Source organism: Emiliania huxleyi (genome assembly GCF_000372725.1).
Source record: "Emiliania huxleyi CCMP1516 unplaced genomic scaffold EMIHUscaffold_81, whole genome shotgun sequence".
Classification (NCBI taxonomy): Eukaryota; Haptophyta; order Isochrysidales; family Noelaerhabdaceae; genus Emiliania; species Emiliania huxleyi.
Genome location: NW_005195940.1, coordinates 410,113 through 430,829, shown reverse-complemented (window position 1 = coordinate 430,829; position 20,717 = coordinate 410,113). Strand labels below are relative to the sequence as shown.

Genomic DNA, 20,717 nt, shown 5'->3' with positions numbered 1-20,717 from the left:
CCTTTAGGATTCAGTACGGGGGTCTCCGGGTTTTGTTGACTCCAATCCGAACCGGGGTGTTTTTCCCCTTCCTAAACAAGAAAACAAACCTGGGTTACCATTATCCCCCGTCCTGGGTCCCCCCAAACGGGGGGGGGGTCCCAGTCGTTGGCCGGGCTGTGTTTTCCCTTCCCCTCGGGGCCCCCCGGGGGGTTTTATTTTTCCATGGGGCATTGGGCATGGGGCATTTTGGGGGGGGGCGGGGAAATCCTGGGGTCGCCCCCGGTATTTTTTTTTTGGGGCATTTGGATTATTTGGGCCGGTGGTTCACCCACTGTTTTCGTTTTTTGGGGGCGGGGGGGCCCCCCCCGTTGGGCTTTAGCCTAGGGCCCCCCTTTTGTTTGGGTTCCTCCGCCCCCCCCTTGGGGGCCCCGAAAGGTTAAAACCTTCCCCCCCCCCCCCCCCTTTAGCCCCCCCCCCCCCCCCCTGGGAGACCACGCACGATGCCCCAGCCCCCGATGCCGTCAGTCCATGTCCTCCCCCTCGCCCGGCCGACTCGCCGCGCTGCCCATCGCCGCCGCCTGCGTGAGCATCGGGCAGTACGCGGCGCCGACGCGGTCGAGCGACGCCTTGAAGGAGGCCGCGAGGTGCTGGTTGAGCGCTGCCGTCTGCGAGGGCGCCTCGCCGTCGACCTCCGTCCCCTCCGCCCCTCGGCCGTGGCGGGCGCCAAAGTCGGCTCCCTCCTCCGGGTCGCCGACCAGCCCGCCGGCGCCCTGGTCCAGCCCCTCGGGCTCCATGGCCGCGAGTCGCCGGCGGAGCTCCTCCAGCGTCGGCCGCTGCTGCGGCGGCGGCGGCGGCGCGCCAAAGTCGAAGCGCGCGTCGGGCAAGTCGGAGACGCGCACCTCGCCAGCCAACAGTAACTCGTGAGGGGAGCCCATGGACCAGGACTTTCGTCACTCGGGCGGAGACGCGCACCTCGTCGCCCCCCTCGGCACTCGCGCCGCCGCCGCCGCCGCCGCCGCCATCGCTCCCGCCGCCACCGCTCCCGCCGCCGTCGCTCCCGCCGTCGCCGCCGCCGTCGCTTCCGCCGTCGCTCCCGCCGTCGCTCGCCCCGTCGCCGCCTCTGTCGCTCAGCCGCTCGCTCACCTTGTCTCCGCCGGGGGAGCCGCCCGAGAGGAGCGACCAATCGTCCGACGACGGCGCGGGCGGCGGCGCCGCCGCGAGCCCGCGCCCTCCCCCGCCGGGCGGCGGAGGGGGGGGGCGGGCGGCCGGCGGCGCCGCCGCCGCCTCCTCCTCGGCGGGCGAACCGAGCGGCGACACAAACGGCGGCGTGTCGGCGAAGCCGCCGAGCGACAGCCGCTCCGCCGCCGCCGCAAAGCCGCCGCCCGCGCCCGCGCCGCCCGCGCCGCACGGCGATGCGCCCGGGGAGACGTAGTGGAACGGATCGAGCCCGGGCCGTCCTCGCGCCGTCTTCGGCCTCGCCGCATCCGCCGAGCCCGGCCCTACGGCCGTTGCGGCGGCCTCCACCGCCGACGCGGCCGCCGCCGCCGCCGCGGCGGCGGCGGCGAGGGCTGGCCGCTGCGCTAGGAATGCTTCGCTTGGACTCGAAGCCTTGGCAGCGCCGAGGCTCTCCTCCAGCGCGGCGTCGGCGGCAGCGAACGAGTCGAACCGGTCGAAAAAGTCGCCGCTGTCGCCGCGCCCCTCCCCCTCCTCGCCCTCCTCCTCCCCCCCTCTCGCCCCGTCGCCCGCCTCGCCCTCGCCCTCGTCCGCGTACGCGTCGTCCTCGTACATGTCGTCGCAGATGTCGTCCTCCATCTCCTCCTCCGCCTGGGGCATCGAGGTGAGGGGTCAGCTATCACCAGATCTCGTCCTCCATCTCCTCCGCGGCACCGAACCGCGACGAGCCGTCCAGTCATGAGGCGCGGACGTCCGTCAGAGGGCCGGGACCAAAAGCGGGGAGGAGGGCTCGGGGGAGATAGGGTGTGCGCCGAGAGGGCGGTCACACGAGCGGCCATCGCACAGCACTCAGGCGTGCAAGAGTTGTCGCGACGGGCGCGCGCGCCTCCTCTCCCGCCGGCGACTCGGCGCGGCCGCCGTCGGTAAACTCCGCCTCCCCCGCCCCTTCGCGCCCGAAGCGGCGCAGCATCTGGAGCAGGGCGGCGCGCTGCCGCAGCGCGAGCGGGCCGCGCAGCGCGGAGAGGCCGTGCAGCAGCCGCAGCAAGAAGGGCAGGTTCGTCTCGTCCTCCTCGAGCAGATCCGCGACCTGCTCGTGGACCAGCTTCTTGGCGGCCGAGCCGAGCCGCTCGTCCTGCCCGCGCGCCGCCGGCGTGGGAGCTGGAGCGGGCGCGGGCGGCGGTGAAGACGGGCCTCCACCGCATGCTGCGCCGAAGGCGCGGACCGCTTGCGCCCGCTCGCCAACCCGCTCGAGCGCGGCGAGGCGTGCCTGGAGCTCCGCAGAGCCGCCAGCGGCGTGGCGGCTGCGGTGATCCTCGACGACCGCGCTGGCCCGGAGCTTGATGCGCTCGAGCGCAGCAAGGCGAACGCGGAGCTCCGCGGCGGCCACTGACATGCAGACTAACTCCACTGTGTCGAGGTTTAGGCTGTCGAGGTTGCGCCCGACCACAACGGATAGTTTTGGATGTGCGAAATGTGGTTGGCGTTGAAAGAAGAATTCTCGAGATAGTCTCACAGAAAGAAGAATTCTTAAGACAAGCCTCTCTCACAGCACACTGGCACGACAAGGGCGCAGACTGGCGCGGACTGGCACACACACAGGCTCACCACCGGAGCCGCCTAAGCGACTCCGTTAAGAACGGCAATGCACTCCGCACCATGCACAATGCCGCTCTCCCCGCACGCTAGCTCGTTCACCGTCTGCCACGCCACGGCGGTGTGGAGGACGACAGACAAGCGCTGCATCTGCAGCCCGTGCCAGTTCTTGGTGGTCCATGTGACCTCGTCCAGGTGCTGAGCGTGCGAAAGTTTATTGCTCAGCTGGTTCGCCGCCTCCCTCAGGGTGCTGCGAACCTACCGCCACGCTCCGGTGGGTGTCGGTCGTGGGCCTGCCTGACGCAATGAGACACGCTCCGCTCCAACCTCCGAGCCTCTCGTAACGTCTAACCGCCCGCCGCGCTAACTGACTCCTCATCACCTCCCTACGAACATACATAGGTAGAAAGGTGAAGAACAGCCAGGCTCGGACTGGACACCAACGCGGTATGGGTGGACGCGAGACAGATGATGACGACACGCACGAACGACACACAGACACAAACAAGCTCACAAGACACACAGCCAGCTGGCTGCCACACACCCTGAGTTGGCGTATACATAACTCAGGGCCACATTCTTCCTGTCGCCCCCCCCAGCACTCCAAGGTGCCAAGAGAAACAAACAAGGGTACAACAAACAACAGACGACAGGAAGCAACGTGCAAGGCTAGAGCAGGCTTGCTCGTCCTCTAGCGGGTATGTTCGTAAGAGCTACATACACTGAAAATTCTGTTCCACCTGTGTCCTTGTCAAAGTCGATCGACTTCTCACGATGGGCTGCTTCTCCAGCCGCGTCGAGGCCCCGACCGAGGAGCTGCCCGGCCCTCCCGCCGTCGAACGCGACGCCCCGACGCCCGCCGAAACCGCCGCGCCGCCGACACTCCCCTCCGCCACCGATCTTGGCGTGAGCGAGGGGAAGCTGGAGGTGTGGCGCAAGCGCGGCGGTGGTGACCTCGAGCCGGTCCTCGCGAGCGGCGCCGTCGCCGTCCTCGACGCGCGGTGGGTCATCCGCCACGCCGAGGCGGGCGGCGTCCTCACCCACCGTCAGGCTCTGCCCAAAGAGGCCTTCCTCTCCCTCACCGACCTCGTCGAGGCGACCACCAAGTATGGCAGCCTTCCCGTCGGAGCGCTCTCCTACCCGTGGCTGACCAAGGACCACCCCGACCCGCGCGGAGCCAACCTCTCCCGCGTCGCGAGGGCGCTCAAGGCCCTGCTCACCGACATCCCGCGGCTCGGCGTCTTTTGGGACTTCGGCTCGCTGCACCAGCACCCCGACCCCCCCAACGGCGTCCTGCGCACCGAGGAGCAGAACGCGCTCTTCAAGCAGGGGCTGGGCTGCCTCGGCACGCTCTACTCCCACCCGCAGACGTGGGTGCTGCGGCTGACCTCCTTCCCGGACGGCCACGCGGCGGAGGACCAGATCGAGGGCACCAACGTGGCCGCGTACTTTGACCGCGGCTGGTGCGCCACCGAGAACGCCTGGGCCAGCCTCACCAAATCCAGCGCCCTCTCGCTCGACCTCGGCAAGATGCGCGGCGGCAAGGAGTACTACTGCCGCAGCCTCATCGACGACTGCACCCAGGAGGGCGGCCGGCGCCCTCCGCTGCTGCCGTCTGCGTTCGCGGCGGAGCTGGAGAAGAAGAGCTTCACCAACGGCAAGGACGACAAGCCGCTCGTGAAGCGGCTGTACGAGGCCGCCTTCAAGGAGCAGTTTGGCAAGGCGACCGCGCTGTTCTACGACAGCCTCGGCTGGGGCGACGCGGAGGCGGCGCAGCTGGCGGAGGTCCTCGCGAGCGGGGCAGCGCCGCGGCTCGAGACGCTCTATCTCAGCGGCAACAAGGTTGGCGACGAGGGCTGCAAGGCGCTTGCCGCCGCCCTCGGCAAGGAGGGGGCAGCACCGCGGCTCGAGAAGCTCTATCTCAACGAAAACAAGATCGGCGACGAGGGCTGCAAGGCGTTGGCCGCCGCCCTCGGCAAGGAGGGGTCAGCGCCGCGGCTCGAGGAGCTCTATCTCGGCGGCAACAAGATTGGCGACGAGGGCTGCAAGGCGCTGGCCGCCGCCCTCAAGGAGGGGGCCGCCCCGAGCTTGAAGGCGCGAGACGCCCCCCTCGCCACACGCCCCTCCCCCGCCCAATGCTCATCGCTCCTCCCCTCGCGTGCAGGAGCTCCGCGTGGACAACACGGAGCAGCCTGAGCTGGTGGCCGTGTGCGAGGAGCGCGGCATCGACCTCTGGTGAGCCTCTCCAGCCCCGGCCGGGCGGCGAGGGCGCGGGTTCCTGCGGGACCGCCGCGCGAGCACGGCAGAGAGAGCAGCAGACCCTGCGGCTGCGGAGCACGACGCACAGCGGCGGTGGGGTGGGGGGGGTCTGCGTCTCTCGCGGCGCGCTTCGGCCGCTTGGGACAAGAGCGTCGGAGCGGGCAAGAGGGCGGCTTGCGTTGGGCGAAAGACACACGGGGGAATAGATGAGGCAGACCGGAGGCATCTGGCCATTCGGATTGGCGTGTTGCACGTAAATAAATAAATAAAACGGACACCTCTACTAGGAGATGGGTAAAAAGGAACAGGTCCCCGCCCTGCGGTCTTTGTGCAGGGTTCTTTGTGGGTGTGGTCGGCGACTAGCGCCGGGGTCGTCCTCCCGATGGGGGAGACGACTACGGGGTGTGGACCCTGAGTTGGACAGGGGTTGTGCGCTGGGCCCTCCTGCTCGGCTCCAGCCAGTAGACAAGTCTTGTCATCAACAGAGTAGAAGGATCTGACCTCGGGGCCGATGTGACCAAGCGCTGGTAGCGTGGTTTAACCTCACACCCACGGTCTCACAGTGTGCCGGCAGTCGCCGAGCAGTGTCGCTCACACAAGCCGCAGCACAAGTGACTGAGGGCCAGTGAGGGCGAGCCCATCGCTGTCACAGCTGTGGCAGCCGCACAGTAGGCTGTGCCAACTGTGCAGAGCGTGTGAGCAGCAGAGGAGCTGCTCTCCAAGCTTCAGGCGCAAAGAGCTGCATGCCACCGAAAGCGCTGTCGAGGTTCGCCGAGCGCGGCGAAATCCGGGGACGCCGTCACCGACGAGCGCGTTGGACTTTTCACTCCGGACAAAGACGGGGACACAGCGGACGGTGCGGGGTGTGTCCCCGTCATAGCGGCGAGGCGCGGGACCGTCTGTGGCGAGGTGGGTCGCGTCCCCGGATTTTGTTCAACTCACGGGCCACATCCTCTAGCACTAGCCGTCTTCCACATGGTCCCTCGGGTCCCTGCTGCTCCTAATCTCGTCGTACATCCTCCTGCTGATCTCCGCAACATCCTGCTCCCTCCCTCGTCTCGCCCTGCGCGTCTGCTCCGCCTCACCGTCGTCTGCTCTGCAACATGGTATTGCTAAAAATCTCTCTCAAACACAATCTGCGTCGTCTGGTGACGGGTCCTCCATAGTCGGTTGAGGTCGCCGCCCTCCTCGTGCCTCTTATGTGTGTGTGTGTGTGTGTGTGAAGTGCTCCAACTAAAACGGATCTAGGAAATGGAAAAAGCTCTCATCGAAAAGAAATCGTCGGCGAGGTGCACCCATCCGTCTGCTTGCGGCGCTCTCGGCGGACGAGTCTCGGCGGAGTGTGCACGTCGGCCAAGCATGCCGCTGGAGGACGGCTTCAAGTGGCTCTCCACGGCTGCGGTGGCCGTCTCATCGGCGGCGGCGGCCGTTCAGGAGCGGCTCGAGCAGGAGCGGCTCGAGTTTGAGGCGGAGCTGAAGCGGTGCGACGCCGCCACCACGGCGGCCGGCGGAGGCGGGAGCGGGAGCGGCGGCGGGAGCGGCGGTGCGAGTGGCGGCGGGCCGCAGTGCGGCGGCGCGAGCGGCTCCAGCTCCGGTAGCGACGGCCGCGCCCGCACTCTTGGGCGCCTCCGCGCGCTCCTCTCGCCGCTCGAGGATCAGGAGGGGCGGCGGGCGGCGGCGGAGGAGGAGGGGACGGGCGTGGGCGTGGTGATGCTGCCGTGGGAGGCGCCGGGCCTCTCCGCCGACGTCCGCGCGCGCATGCGCGCCCTCTCCCAGAACCGCGCTGCCTTTCTCGCCCCGCCGCCGCCGTCCGCGTCGTCGCCCGCGTTTGAGTTTGACCTGGACGCGTCCGTCGCGGTGGTGCTCGAGGCGCTGTCGGTGGACAAGCACCTCGAGCGGCAGAGGCACACGCTGGTCCCGCGGGCGGTCTCCGAAGAGGCATTCTTCTCCCACTACTTCGCCCACCTGCACGCCCTCGCGACGGGCGCCGCGCCGCCGCCGCCGGCGTCGCCCGGGGGGGACGGCCGGAGCAGCTTCGCGTACGGCTCGTCGTCCTCTCCGCTGCTCGTCACCGGCGCCGGCTCCTCCGACTCGGACGCCGACGAGCGCGCCCTTCTGCACGAGTTTGACCAGATCGGCGAGCTGGATGGGGAGGTCGAGGCCGGCCTCGAGGCGGCGAGGCGGAGAGGGCGCGGCGGGCGTGGCGGGCGTGGCGGCGGCGACAGAGGCGGAGGCGGTGGCGGAGGCGGCGGAGGCGGCGGCGGAGGAGGCGGAGGCGGAGGAGGCGGAGGAGGCGGAGGAGGCGGAGGAGGCGGAGGAGGCGGAGGAGGCGGAGGAGGCGGAGGAGGCGGAGGAGGCGGAGGAAGCGGCCATGCGAGGGGCGAGGGCGGCGGCCGCCGCGGAGCAACAGCGCGCGCCCCGCCTCCCGGCCGTCCTCCGTCCTCCTCCTCCTCCTCGGCGGCAGCGGTGTGCATCGGAGGCGGCTTGGCGAGAGGCGGCGGCCTTTGCGCGGGCGCGGGCGCCATCGACGGCGACCTGTCGGCGCGGTGCGAGACGGAGAGCTGTGACACGGAAGGCTGTGATTAGGCGTCGACGCGGCGGTCCGCGGGGCGGCGGCACGGGTGGCATGTCCTGGACACGTCCGCGACACGTCCCTGACGTGTCCTACACAGGCGGTCGGCGAGGCGGCGGACGGCGCGGAGGCGTGGGAGGCGGAGCTGCAGGCGGAGCTGGCGAAGCTGTAGCAGCACCGCCTCTCACGCCTCCTCCTCGCTTTGTGCCGCCGCTTGCTCTTTTGTTGTGCCGCCGCTTGCTCTCTTGCCCCCGTCTACATGTCTTCCGGGCCCGGCGGACAGCTTCGAGCCGCGGCGCTGGCGGGGAGGCGCCGCTCTAGCGGTCGGGGTGCCGATTCATGTCTGAGAGCCCGATGGTATCGTTTGCGGCGGAACCGGCATCCGCGTCGCGCGCCACCGCGGCAGCCCCCACTTTATTCCACGCGCGGGGAGTGCCCAGTCGCCCATGCTTCTTCGCATGGCCGCGCCATCGTTTCGGGGGACACTCAGCTTGCGAGGACAGCGGCGGTCAGCGCCACAGCGCGCCGCGCAGGCCGCGCACGGCGCAGGCCGAGACGGAGACCCCCCGTCAACTGGGCGTTCTGAGGCGTTCCGCGTTGTCGGGCCGCACCCGACCGACTTCGACACTACGTCCCCCGCCCCACCGCCGCCCGCGGATAGGTGTAGCAGAGGGAGAGAGTGTGTGTGAGTGTGACGCAGACTGTTACAAAGAGCAACAATGGACAACGTGAACGCACGCGGACGCGCGAGAGACCTCCACCCCTCGCGACACCGAGCGACGCCGTCGCACTGCCTCGCTACACGGCTCTACCACCCTCTCCACGCAACAAGCGTCCTCAGAAGTCGGCCGACGGCAGTGCGGGCGTCACCACCGCACGGCGCCTCCCCCACGCAGCCGCAGCACGAGGTGGATCGTGCTCTCCTCCTCAATGTTGTAGTCGCCGATCGTTTTCGTGTCGTCCAGCTGCGTGCAGCGAGGCGCGAGGCGCGAGTGAGGGGCGACGAGGCGAGCGCAGCCGGGCAGGCGCGGCGGAAGGAGAGGGTGGCAGGGACGCGAGGACAGAGCTGACAGAGCAGGCGGAGAGGCGGTGGCGCTCGCGCAGTATTCGACGCCGAGGAAGGCAAGAGGCGGCGAGCAGGGCAGAGCGCGGTTGGCGCGCCTGCTTCCCATCAAATATGAGGCGCTGCTCCTTCGGCGGGATCCCCTCCTTGTCCTGGATCTTGGCCTGCACCGAGAGGGCGGGGCGCGGGGCGGAGGCGTGGGGCGGAGGCGTGGGGCCGCCGGCGCAAACGACGGGCGAGCGAAGAAGCGGCAGAGGAGGCGGAATGGGCGGGCCTTGACGTCGGCGATCGAGTCGCTCTCCTCCACCTCCACCGTCACCGTCTTGCCCGACAGCGTCTTGACGAACAGCTGGCTCGAGCCGCCGCGCAGCCGCAGCGCCCGCAGCCCCGCCGGAGAAGCCCCACCCAGCGCTGCGCCGCACGAGGGCGCCGCCCGGAGCAGCGCGGCCGCGGGCCGGCGCAGCAGCTGCCCGGGCGCGGCGTTGGCGCCTGCGTGCAAGGCTCGCGCCTCGCCCGCAATCTGCAGTAGCAACAGCAAGAGCGGCCTGGCGAGACTCATGGAGCCAAGCGCCACCGGATGAAGAATTCTTGTTCTACAACCCTCTCTCACAGCACACTGGCACGACAAGGGCGCGGACTGGCGCGGACTGGCACACACACCGGCTCACCACCGGAGCCGCCTAAGCGACTCCGTTAAGAACGGCAATGCACTCCGCACCATGCACAATGCCGCTCTCCCCGCACGCTAGCTCGTTCACCGTCTGCCACGCCACGGCGGTGTGGAGGACGACAGACAAGCGCTGCATCTGCAGCCCGTGCCAGTTCTTGGTGGTCCATGTGACCTCGTCCAGGTGCTGAGCGTGCGAAAGTTTGTTGCTCAGCTGGTTCGCCGCCTCCCTCAGGGTGCTGCGAACCTTCAGCTGGTCTGGTTGGTTTACGTTTGCTCAAAGGGGGGCCACGGGGTGAATACGACACTCTGTCGCACTCACGGATTGAAGTCATGCCGGCGTCCCGAGACTGAACGACACGGGCTGACTGCCACCCGCTCGTGTGTGCGAGAGCTCGGACGGGAGATATCTCCGGCCAGCGGTGGGTGGGACGCCTTCCAGCCGGCTGAGGCTGACGGCGCCAATCATGAACAGCTGCCCGACGGCCCCACGCGCACCACGCAAGCCTCGCGCCGCGCCCGGTCTCGCCGTCCTGCCGTCTCGGGCTGACTGCCACCCGCTCGATTGTGGGAGAGCTCGGACGGGAGATATCTCCGGCCAGCGGTGGGCGGGACGCCTTCCAGCCGGCTGAGGCTGACGGCATCAATCATGAACAGCTGCCCGACGGCCCCACGCGCACCACGCAAGCCTTGCACCGCGCCCGGTCTCGCCGTCCTGCCGTCTCGGGCTAGCCATCATGCGGCCGGGCGGAGATGGCCGGGACACAGCCATCGCAGCCATCGGCCGGAGGATGGCTGTACTTGGCTGGAAGGCAGCCAAAATGGCGCGTGCTGGGAGGGCGGAGTGAAGCGCAGCCATCCAAGGTGCAGATTTCAAGGTTAGCCCGCTCTTGGCCGGCGTGAATCCGCCGACATTTTCCCATCAGCCATGAAAAGTCCATCCATGTCGTGGTTCCCGCTTTTGCTCTTCGCTGCCTCGCTTCTCGCCGCCGGCGACGCGCTCCTCCTCGCGCCTGGTCGCTCGGTGGCGGCGCGCCCGGCTGCGCCTCGCGCGCTCGCGACCGTTGCCGAGAAGGAGGGCGAGGAGGAGGGCGAGGACCGGCTCGGGGCGGGCGGCCGCGGCGGCCACGCAGTACGCAACATGCCCGAGCTGAGCGAGGAGGAGAAGGCGGTGCAGGCGGCGGTGATGGAGCACCAGCGCGGTGCCGCACGCCTCACCATGGCCGAGGACGCCCGCTCGCTCGTCGCCTACTCGAGCGGGTACGCGGTGCTGTCGACGCTCTCGTCGCAGGTCGACGGGTACCCGAACGGTGCCCTGGTCGGCTTCGCGCCGGACGCGAGCGGCCTGCCCGTGTTTGTCTTTTCGGCCATGTCGAGCCACACCAAGGACCGCTGACGAGGTTGCCGCCGGCCAACATGCCGCGGACACGCCCACGACCGTCCAGCACGTGTCGCATAGGACCTCTCCAAGGTGGGCGGCCAGGCGGCGCTCACCGTGACGGCCAAGGGGTTCGAGGGCGCCGCTGACGGGCGCGTGACGCTCATCGGCGACGTGGAGCGCGTGGGCAAGGAGCAGGTCGAGCACGCACGAGGCGCTGCAGCAGCGGTACGAGAGGGGAGCGGCCTAGACGGCGCTCGCCCCTCCGTTTAGGTCGAGAAGGAGGGGCTGAAGGAGCTGTACAGGGAGCGGCACCCAAACGCGTTCTGGGTGGAGCTTCGGGCGAGCGCTTCGTGCTGCCCGACAGCGTCTCTTCACGGCCTCCACCTGTGAACAGGTCGACTTTGGCGACTTCACCTTTTACCGCATGGCCAGCCTCAAGGCGGTCAACTTTGTGGGCGGGTTCGCGCGTGCCGCTGCGCCGTCGCCGGATGAGTACCTCCGAGCGCAGATGCGGAAGCCAGCCCCCACATCTCCCCACATCTCCCCACACCTCCCGTATCTCCCCATCTCTCCCCCCATCCCCCCGCATCTCGAGGCCCAGATGCGGAAGGCAGACCCGCATCTCCCCACCTCTCCCCGCATCTCGAGGCCCCAGATGCGGAAGGCAGACCCGTATCTCCCCACCTCTCCCCGCATGTGTGTACTCGGGCCTCCCGGTGGGCCCCGCCACCTTCCGCTGGACTCCGCTGGACTCCGCCGGGTTCAGCTCAAGCCGCAGCCCGTGCCCCCACGCGCATGCTGCGGTCATAGCCCCCGGCTTCTTCGGCATGCCGCAGGCACCTGCGCGCCTGACCATATCTCCCCATCTCTCCCCATCTCTCCCCAGGTATCTGAGCGCCGAGGTCGACCCGATCCAGGCGTTCGCGGCGCCGGTGTTTGGCCACCGAGATATAGCCGAGATACAGCCGAGATAAAGCCGAGGTATGTGCCGAGGTATAGCCGGCATAGAACGGTTGTTTGGCCACAGGAGCTGCGATCACGCCCTCCCGGAGCTGTCACGGAGTAGTGCTGGCCTAGTGGCGAGTCATGAGTGACTAGGTGATGGGCCACATGATGGGGAGATATGGGGAGATATGGGGAGATATGGGGAGATATGGGGAGATATGGGGAGATATGACTAGGTGATGGGCCACATGAACGACGACCACGCCGAGTCAACGGTGGCGATGGCGACGCAGTGGCGCGGCTTGCCTAGCCATCCGGTCACGCGCGGGGCGATGCCTAGGTTGCGATGGTGATGCACTACGTCGGCCTCCCTGATGTGGAGGCGGCGCAGCTGGTGGCGCTCGACCGGCTGGGCTTCATGGTGCAGGTGACGCGCCAGGGGCAGACCTTCAAGCTGCGGCTGCCCTTCCCGCGCGCCGCCGCCGACCGCAAGGACGTCAAGAGCCTCATCGTCGAGATGACGCAGGCAGCCGTCGGCTCGGCTCGGCTCGCCTTGGCTCGGCTCGGCTCGGCTCGGCTCGGCTCGGCTCGGCTCGGCTCGGCTCGGCCAGTCGACTAGCCATCTCGACTAGTCCATCTCGACTAGCCCATCTCGGCCCATCTCGAGAGGACGCTGCAGCGGCAGTGGTCCCGCCCACCTCACCGCACCTTTCCCTACGCAGGCGGCTTACAAGGACGAGTCGGTGCAGGCCCACCTGGCGGCGCTCGCGAAGCCCGAGGAGAGCGCGGCGGCCGCGGGGGCCTAGCTTTGCGGCCCGCGCGCGGTGGGGTGTGACGAGTGTGGCGCAGCGCCACGCTGGGAGCGGCGAGAGCGAGGGAGAAGTTGAGAAGCTCGCGCACCGCCATATACGTGTACCCTAAGTTTCTCCGAGACCTCGGGAGCGGCCGGCTATTCACACCTCGGCAGTGTGATTTGCATTTGGGCCGGGCATGGCTGTGTGTCTTGTGAGCTTGTTTGTGTCTGTGTGTCGTTCGTGCGTGTCGTCATCATCTGTCTCGCGTCCACCCATACCGCGTTGGTGTCCAGTCCGAGCCTGGCTGTTCTTCACCTTTCTACCTACCTACCTAGGGCAGTGTGGGTTTCACACCCGGGGCAGGTAGGGGATAGTGCGACGGTGTATCATTCACTTTATGCCACCGTTGCATATCCGGATATGCAACGGTGGCATAAAGAATAAAGTGACGGATACACCGGTCGCAAAACTGCATTCCTGGGTCGTGCGGAGATGCATCCGGTTTGGGTACCGGCGGATAGCAGGTGAACGCTAAGGTGGTTTCGAGCCAGTGACAACGCCCGTCTGGTTTTTTTGCGCCGAGTCGAATCGAACTCGAGACCCAATGCAGTTTTGCGACGGTGTATCAGTCGCCTTATGCCACCGTTGCATATCTGGTAGGCGCATCGCGCGCGCGCCGCAGAACGCTCGCCGCCGCCACTCGCCGCCACTCGCATGCCTCCTCCTCCGTGGCTGCAGCGCTGCGGCCTGAAGCTGCTGCCCGTGGCTGGCTTCTACAAAATCTGCCGTGACGCCGAGCACCAATATGACACCGCGAACCAACTCGGCGAATCCTTGGTCGCGATGCTGCGCAACCCGCGCAACTGGCTGCGCGACTTGACCTATCCTGAGCATGCTGAGGGCCTTGCGGCGTCCTACCTCGAAGAGAACGGGAGCCGCTTCGCCCGCTTCGCCCTAGACTACGAGAGCGAGAGCTTCAACCTTCTTGAGAACCCCGCGCTGCTCGACGTCTTTGTCGACCAGATGACGCAGATCTTCACGCACATTTTGAAGACCTACCGGGATGCGCGCGACATTGTGCACGCGGTCGACACGCGCTTCTTTCGCGCGCTGCACGCGGAGGCTGCGTACATCCTCGACGACTACGAGCCATTTTGGGTTAACGACGACGACGACGACGACGACGCTTCACTTCTCAACAACATTGAACGTGACTATGAAGGCCTCGGCGAGTTTGGTTCGGGTTCGCGTTTTCTGCTCGAGCAGATTGCAATGGGACGGTCGTTGGAAAGCAGGGTGTCTCGTTACCACGTCGTGACGCTCTGGCAGGGGATGCTGGCGTACCAGCGCTGCAAAGATCCCCTTCTGCGCTGGCTCGAGCGGGCCCAGCACCGGCTGGGCGCGTATGAAGAGGGCGGCGTGGCGCGCCAGCGCGACCTTGAGTCATACGAGGCAGACAATATGGACGAGGCCTGAACGCCTCTCGCACGCTCAAGCGCTGGGTTTAGAGGTGGTGAGTATATCAATGGCATATCCATATGCGCATCCACAATATGTTCTTTTTTGAGAAGTCAGAGATGATAAATATGCATCAAGATTATCAAACCAATACCGCTCGCCCAAGTTGGAACCGCGCTCAACCGCTCGTCATATTAGGATCTATTACGAACCGTCCAGCCGGCAGCAGCTGAGCATGGAGCAGCGGGTGGGCTAGGCAATGCAGGCAGTGGCGCTGCCGTGGTGCGGCCTGCGCTCGCTCGCGTCGCGTGCGCCGGGTCGAGTGCACATAGAGCTAAGTGCCTCGCCGTCCCCTCGCAGGAGTCGCTTGGGCGGCTCCCGTGGAGTGTTGTTGGTGCCATGCGCGCTAAATATATATATGTATGTAAAAAGGAGAGCGCAAAGATTTCGTCAGGAACGGGGAACTGGAAACGCATCGGAAACGAATCGGAACCCGGAAATAAAGAGAACGTCATCTAAGGGAGAAAGAAGAGATGTGGGCAACGCACGAACACAGAGGCACAGCGCGCACCCCGCCCTGCGCTCGCGCAGGGCGTGCATCGCACAGAAAGAAAGAAGGAACGGGCACAAGGGAGGGAGGGGAGGACGGCACGCCGCCACCACACAGTGCTCACGCAGGGAACTGGGCCGCGAGAGTCCTTTTTGGCGCTGCAAAAATTCTTATCCAAAAGCGCCCTTGTCGTGCCAGTGTGCTGGGATAGAGCTTGTATTTGAAGAATTCTTTTCCCACGAGCCTGTGTGCTAAAAAGAAAGAAAACAGACAACCCAAGGGAGGGATGGGAGGACGGCACGCCGCCACCACACAGGGATTTTAAGGAGAGGTGTGTGGTGCGCTATCCGTCGCCCACCCTAGGGAGTCTGCCTCTTCCTATCTCTCTTCGCAGTCTCTCGCCGATTCTCGCCACAGGCTGTGAGAGACAGTTCTTTTCTTTAAATTCTTATCCAAAAAGACGCCGTACCTGGTAGCGCTACTACATGATGTGGCTGACTTTGTTGGTGGCTCACCTCCTTCGCCACAAACACAGCAAAACGTGTGCGGTGCGCCTGCTCAACGACCACTCTGCCCAGGCTTGCCGCGCACAGCATGCTGACGGCGAGCCACAAGGATACGGTTGCGTGCCTGGGCACGCCGACGTGATGTGGGTTAATGCCGGCTGCCGCGGCATATTTTCGTGCGGTGCCAACGCGACCCGGACTGTTTGTGGCAGTCCTACGCGAGGGACGATGAGGATCGCCTGTTCGTGCGACCCCAACTATGCAACACGCTGTATGCCACGACACGGTGCATTCCCAGCTTCGGCGTGCCCATGTTCTGAGTCGGGGTGCTTCCAGCGACCGGCGGCCGACTGGGCTCCGCTCCAGTGCCGAGCGTCGTCGCTCTGCGGGCGAGCCTTGGATTCAGCGATTATCGAGAGGCCCGCCGACGCGGACAGCGGTCGCGTGACAATCCTGACAGTGCTCAGCTACACGCCGAACCCAGACACGCCCGGCGATTTTTCGCGCTACCTGCACCAGTTCCGCTCGCTCGTGAACCTGCTCCACTCGCTCCTCCTCACCGCCACCACGCTGCCCGTGCACACGCTCGTCACCACGCGCTACGCGGAGTTTGAGGAGCGGCTTCAGGCGCTCAAAGCGCGGATGCTGCCCGTCGCGCCGCTCGCGCCGCCGGCGTGGGCGCGAAAGATATTCGCGGGCACCTTTGACAAGCTACAGGCGGTCAGCCTCGTGCAGTTTGACAAGGTCATCTTCCTCGATAACGACTGCCAGGTGCTCCGGAACATCGACCACCTCGCTTACGTGGATGCGCCCGCCGCCGTCTTCCACTCTCCGGACGCTCTGCAGCCGCAAGGCGGGATCAACAGCGGAATGATGGTGTTGCGGCCGTCGCGAGAGGCGGCGGCTGAGGTGATCGAGGCGATGCGCTCGTTGCCGGCCGACACCGTCGTCGATGGTAGCGATCAGGCGGTGTGGCACGCGTACTTCAAGCGACACCCAGTCTACGAGCTACCGCGCGGCTATAATTTCCGCACCAACACTGGGATTCTCGACCGCGACCGATGCCTCGCCTACATCATACATCATGTAGACAAGAGCTCGAGACAAGGCACGCTGAAGCCCGAGATCATGAGGAGCGTCTACACGCGCACCGGCTGCTGGCCGCTCCTTATGTTCCCGGACGCGCTCCGGCTGAAGGTCGATGCCAACGCGACGGCGTGGAACGAGCGCTTCCGCCACGCGCCGCCGCTGACCGCCGAGGAGGAGGGCAGCCCCGACGGCGTGCGAGACCGCTCATTGCTCCGCCCGGTGCTCGCGCCGGGCAATCTGGTCGGCGGGCTCTTCAACCAGATCTTCGCGCTGATCGGGTGCTGCCTCGTCGCTCACGCGACAGGGAGCGCGCTTCTGCTGCCCGAATTCACGTCGCACGTTTTGAACGGTGCGGTCGAGCCGTTTGGCGCCCTCTTTGACGAGGAGCGCTTCCGGCGTGGGATGCGCGCAGCGGGACTCCGCGTTTTGCGCAAATCAACGAATGCGCGCAGAACGTGGAGCGCGAGCCGCGCCGGCCGAACTTCGGGGACCTCCAACTCGTGGCCCTACCTCGACTACTTTTACAGCGTGCGAGAGCGGCGGCGGCGCATGTGCACCGGCCTCCATCCGCTCGAGACCGCCGCCTGGCGCTCGCTGCGGCCGGCGCCGCCGATTGCGCGCGAGGCTGCGCGCTTCCGCGCCACGGCGGGGCTGAGAGAGTCGTACGGCTGCGTGCACGCGCGCATCGAGCGCGACATGCTGTTCTCCGCAGACAGGGTGGGCGCCGGGCCGCCGCCGACGCTCGCGCAGCTGCAGGAGGGGATGGCGGCGGTGCCCGCGCTCCACGGTGCGCGTGAGGTCTTCGTCGCCGTCGGCAAGAACGTGCCGCGCAAAGCGGACGAGAAGATGCTCGCGTCGGGGCGCACAGCGTGGGGCGCCCGCTTTGCGCGCACCGCCACCGGCGCGCGTGTCTCGTACGACTCGAGGTGGAGCTCGGCGAACAGCTCGTACACGCGCGCCGCCGTGCTCGACTTTGCAGTCTGCCGCGGCGCCGCGTGGTTTGTCGGCTGGCCCGGCTCGAGCTTCTCGCAGGGGCTCGCCATCGACCAGCAGGTCAACCGCGGCGCGCCGTGGTACGCCGCCTGCCCGTTGGGGCAGAGCTGCCACGACCCGGCGAAGGTGTGGAAGAGGGAGTTCGCAGAGAAGACGTGCACGACGCGGATGGCGGCGGAGCTGCTCACACGGAGGACCGACGGCGGCGCGGACGACAAGCTGTGCGTCGCCAACCGCTCGTGGGTGTGCACCAGCGGAGGCGGCGGCACAGCGAGCGACGCCGACCTCAAAGCCGTCGTCGAGGCGATGAAGCCGCCGCTGCTGCCCGTGGGGATGCACGTAGCCAAGTAGCTTTGCCATACAGCTGGAGTTGGAATGCGTTCTGGGTCCTCTCGTGCGCTTCCCTTTATAAAGGAAGAAGGAGAGGGGAGAAGCGACTGTGGTGTATAGGGCTCACTGGTCACTCGCCTGCGTTCATGAGTGAAATCGCTCCCCTCTTGTGGTGTCCTTTCGTCCTGTGTCGCGGTCGGGGTCTCGACATGCTGCGTGTCAGCGCGGCGCGGGGGAGGTCAATCTGCAGAAGAGCGACGGCGTCACCGCGCTGATGCTCGCTGCCCAGAGGTGCCAGGAGGGCCACGAGCGGGTGGTCGACCTGCTGTTGCACAGCGCGGTGCAGAGAGATCAACCTGCAGGACAACGTCGGTGTCTGCGACGGTGGTATCAGTCGCCTTATGCCCACCGTTGCATATCCGGATATAATAAGTTATTGACTTAATAAGGGAAACAGAAACACTTCACGGCTACCCATGTATCCACGCGGCTACGTGACTATTTCGGCGACGATGACTTCGCCGTCTTCCATGCCCATTTCGCCTGGGGTCTTGGCCTCGTCGATGCGCTGGCCGTCGAGGAGGAACCGCATGTTGCTCAGGGGCACACCCTTCCTGTTGCAGTATACATGCATCAGCTTCTTGAGCGGCGTTGTCGGTTTGAGCGTGAAGTAGACCTCGGCGCCGTCCTCGTCAATCACCCTTAGCGTCATGAGCTCCGCGGAGGAGCTCGAAGCGGCCTGCCGCACCTCCACGTGGATCACGTCGCCGTCCTCCATGTCGAGCTGCGCCGGCGTCTGGGTCTCGTTGATGTCGGTGCCGTCGAAGATGAAGCGGACAGCGCTCAACGAGACGCCCTGACGGCTGCAGTAGGCGTGCATCAGCTTCTGAAACGGCGTTGTAATCTTGAGCTTGAAGAAGATCTCGCTGCCGTGCTGCGTCACGGTCCTGATGTTGAGATACTCGACCTCACGCCAGCAGTGGGTGCACCTGCACTCCTCGGTGTGCTTGTAGTAAATGGCGAACTGCGGCAGCGTCTGCGCCTGGTTGTAGACAATATACTCGGGGTGCTCGACGCAGCCGCCCTGCGTCACCGTCAGCGCGACGACCGACGAGAGCGGGCCGCGCTTGTCTTTGCGCTCGGGCGGCTTCAGGATGTCTCGGCACGGGGTGTTTTGCATGTGCGGCTCGCCAAGGCAGGCGCGCACCGCGAGCAAGCACCGCTCGCCTTGCTCATTGGGCTTCGTGTAGATGTCGGACTTGGAGCTCAGCGAGGCGAGGTACGTGCCGCAGCCAAAGAGCTTGCCCGCATTTGAGCCCGCGTTGCGCGGGTCGAGGCCCTGTGCCGCGAGGCGCGTGATGAGCCCGCTCGGCGCGCCGTGGTACAGCAGGAACTCGTTGACGTCCAGCCCGTCAAATGAGGCGACGCGCACCGCATCGACCTCGAGCCTCGCCGCCTTGCGCTCGCACAGGCCGGCAACGTCGCAAACCTCGGCGAGGTACTTGTCCTGCAGCCGCTTTGAGTAGATCTGCTCGATTCTCGTCACCTTGAACTGAGGCGCCTCGCGATGCGGGTCGCCGTCCTTCGGGCCACGGTGCCGGGTCACTTGCTTGACGAAGCGGGCCTCCAGGTGAGTGTAGACGGGGTCGTCGCGGTCCAGCCGCTGCATGCGGAACTGGCTGTACTGCGAGAAGTGCGGCAGCCGGCTGATCAGCGCGCGAACGGTGCGGTCGAGCGTCTCGTCGTCGGTCCGGGCGCGCTTTGCGGGCGACATCGGGTGTGCCAACGGTTCAGGAGTCACGGTTTTCTTTTTCCGATCTGGCCTCGGGGGAGGGCCAAAGGTTTCTTTGTTAAATTATTTCGAGACATCCATCATCCAGCGTTGGTGGTGGCGGCTGGCCGCGGCGGCGCGGATGGCGGCGGGAGTCGTGCTGGCTGTCTCCGTGGCCGTGGTGGGGCTGGCAAATGTGGGCGTGGGCGAGGATCCGTTCCGTCAATGCGATCGGCAGTGCCGAGATGCGTACGGCTTCTACGATCGGGCCATCACCGGAGAGCGTACCGGGCTGCTTGGCCGCAACTGCGCCTGCAGCCGCAAGGGTCAGCGGTTCGGCGTCGAGCAGCCTTGGCGTTCACGTCAGGCATGGAACGAATCCTTCTGGTGCGGCAATTTTAGCACCTCACTCGTGTGCGCATTGGACCCGAGAGATACAGGATTTGCTCGTGCTCAACTCGACCAGAGAGTTCGCAACACGCTTTCCCACGGCCTACGCCAAGCCGAAGTGGGTTGGCGGCCACCGCAATGTAGAGCAGCTACGCAAGTGTGCGTGAGGCGGGTGTGGGCTTCAGCGAGGAACCTGCTGCTGCGTGGGCGAAGCCCGCTAACAAGCCGTCTTGTATGGACTGCTGGACAGGCGCTCGCCACAGAGCGCGACGCGCCCAGCGATTCGAAGACTCACGCACCTCTTGCCGCTGCCCCCGCAGATAACGTCGCGTGCGACGCCGTGGCCTGCGTCTCCAACTTTGACTGCATCCGCCGGTTCTTTTACCCGGCAGGCACCAGCTTCTCCGGCTGCATCAAGTGCGACGAGGTTAATTGTGGCGCAGACTTCATCCGCTGCGCCGGGGCCAACCGCCGCTCAAGCGGTGTCAGCTCTGGGGTGTGCCAGTGTTTTTATTGTCTGCGTACTTTATCTAGATCTGATATATCCGGTGCCGACGCGAGGCTATCGGCATGGCTCGCAGTGAGGCGCAACGATTCTCATGCCCACACAGAAAGGACCAAAATGATGTACAAAGTTGCTGAGGCCTCTGGCAAGCAGTTTACTATGTAAACCCAATTTTGGTGTTTATAACATTTTTGGCTGGCCGCCTGGCAGCGGGGGGCCAGCCCCCGCCATGGGCCCCGCCGGCTGCGCACGGAAAATCTCCTAAGTCGATTTGTACCGGATTTTGAAGATTTTGGCAAAAGTGCGAAACCGAAAATGGCGTTTAAATTTGCGCACCTGCTGTCCGCCGCCTGCGGCGGCGCTGCGCGCCGCTGGCGCGCGCTGCGCGCGCGTTTTTGTTTGGGGTGCAGCGGCGCTGCGCGCCGCCGTAGGGGCGCCTGGGGGGGGCCTGCACAAAGGATGCGAGCTCGAGCACATCGACGCAATCGACGGCGGCATCGAGGAGGGGATCAACCTGTTGGGTCGTCGCGAATGGGTGCGATCTCTGGCTTCGCGCACCCTCCCGGAGGACTCCTCGGAGCGCCTAATCTGGACCGAGTGTCTCCTGGACCCTCCGTCTCCTGGACCCTCCCGCAGGCGCGCGACCTCTCCGCCAGCGGTTTCGCGGACTCGCTACGCGAGGGCGTCTTCCTCCTC

At 66.3% G+C, this 20,717-nt stretch overlaps 9 protein-coding genes across 9 annotated transcripts in view; 4 read left to right on the top strand and 5 right to left on the bottom strand.

Moving 5' to 3' along the window:
• Positions 1 to 503: 503 nt before the first annotated feature.
• EMIHUDRAFT_218906 (hypothetical protein) lies at positions 504 to 2,548 on the bottom strand (the record flags this gene model as incomplete). The annotated part of the gene is made up of 2 exons (XM_005759176.1): positions 504 to 752; positions 2,000 to 2,548. 2 exons carry the CDS (start codon positions 2,546 to 2,548, stop codon positions 504 to 506), a joined length of 798 nt encoding a protein of 265 aa, XP_005759233.1.
• Positions 2,549 to 3,505: 957 nt separating this feature from the next.
• Positions 3,506 to 4,846, top strand: EMIHUDRAFT_438657 (hypothetical protein; the record flags this gene model as incomplete). The annotated part of the gene is made up of 2 exons (XM_005759175.1): positions 3,506 to 4,750; positions 4,771 to 4,846. Coding segments are annotated over exons 1-2 (1,302 nt in total), but the record flags the coding sequence as incomplete, so codon positions are not given.
• A 2,616-nt stretch (positions 4,847 to 7,462) lies between these two features.
• Positions 7,463 to 9,201, bottom strand: EMIHUDRAFT_428400 (hypothetical protein; the record flags this gene model as incomplete). Its single annotated transcript, XM_005759174.1, has 4 exons — positions 7,463 to 7,525; positions 7,594 to 8,544; positions 8,651 to 8,806; positions 8,923 to 9,201. The coding sequence occupies 3 exons, from the start codon at positions 9,199 to 9,201 to the stop codon at positions 8,446 to 8,448; spliced, it is 534 nt and encodes a 177-aa protein (XP_005759231.1). The 3' UTR covers positions 7,463 to 7,525; positions 7,594 to 8,445.
• Positions 9,202 to 10,278: 1,077 nt separating this feature from the next.
• On the top strand, positions 10,279 to 12,571 carry EMIHUDRAFT_453407 (hypothetical protein). Its single transcript, XM_005759173.1, has 8 exons — positions 10,279 to 10,696; positions 10,769 to 10,885; positions 10,961 to 11,017; positions 11,085 to 11,182; positions 11,577 to 11,622; positions 11,872 to 11,910; positions 11,976 to 12,161; positions 12,358 to 12,571. The coding sequence occupies exons 1-8, from the start codon at positions 10,451 to 10,453 to the stop codon at positions 12,439 to 12,441; spliced, it is 873 nt and encodes a 290-aa protein (XP_005759230.1). The 5' UTR covers positions 10,279 to 10,450; the 3' UTR covers positions 12,442 to 12,571.
• Positions 12,572 to 13,143: 572 nt separating this feature from the next.
• On the top strand, positions 13,144 to 13,905 carry EMIHUDRAFT_106730 (hypothetical protein; the record flags this gene model as incomplete). Its single annotated transcript, XM_005759172.1, has 1 exon — positions 13,144 to 13,905. The coding sequence occupies one exon, from the start codon at positions 13,144 to 13,146 to the stop codon at positions 13,903 to 13,905; it is 762 nt and encodes a 253-aa protein (XP_005759229.1).
• Positions 13,906 to 15,216: 1,311 nt separating this feature from the next.
• Positions 15,217 to 17,376, top strand: EMIHUDRAFT_106729 (hypothetical protein; the record flags this gene model as incomplete). The annotated part of the gene is made up of 1 exon (XM_005759171.1): positions 15,217 to 17,376. The coding sequence occupies one exon, from the start codon at positions 15,217 to 15,219 to the stop codon at positions 17,374 to 17,376; it is 2,160 nt and encodes a 719-aa protein (XP_005759228.1).
• Positions 17,377 to 17,854: 478 nt separating this feature from the next.
• EMIHUDRAFT_49077 (hypothetical protein) lies at positions 17,855 to 18,091 on the bottom strand (the record flags this gene model as incomplete). The annotated part of the gene is made up of 1 exon (XM_005759170.1): positions 17,855 to 18,091. A coding segment is annotated over one exon (237 nt), but the record flags the coding sequence as incomplete, so codon positions are not given.
• Positions 18,092 to 18,094: 3 nt separating this feature from the next.
• Positions 18,095 to 18,325, bottom strand: EMIHUDRAFT_60830 (hypothetical protein; the record flags this gene model as incomplete). Its single annotated transcript, XM_005759169.1, has 1 exon — positions 18,095 to 18,325. A coding segment is annotated over one exon (231 nt), but the record flags the coding sequence as incomplete, so codon positions are not given.
• A 1,963-nt stretch (positions 18,326 to 20,288) lies between these two features.
• The window catches only part of EMIHUDRAFT_359436 (hypothetical protein), a 2,411-nt gene continuing 1,982 nt past the window's right edge, over positions 20,289 to 20,717 (bottom strand). Inside the window, exons 4-5 of the mRNA XM_005759168.1 lie at positions 20,656 to 20,662; positions 20,289 to 20,538 (exon numbers count right to left, since the gene is read on the bottom strand). The gene's annotated coding sequence lies outside the window, so the exon portion shown is untranslated. The remainder of the gene's footprint in view (positions 20,539 to 20,655; positions 20,663 to 20,717) is intronic.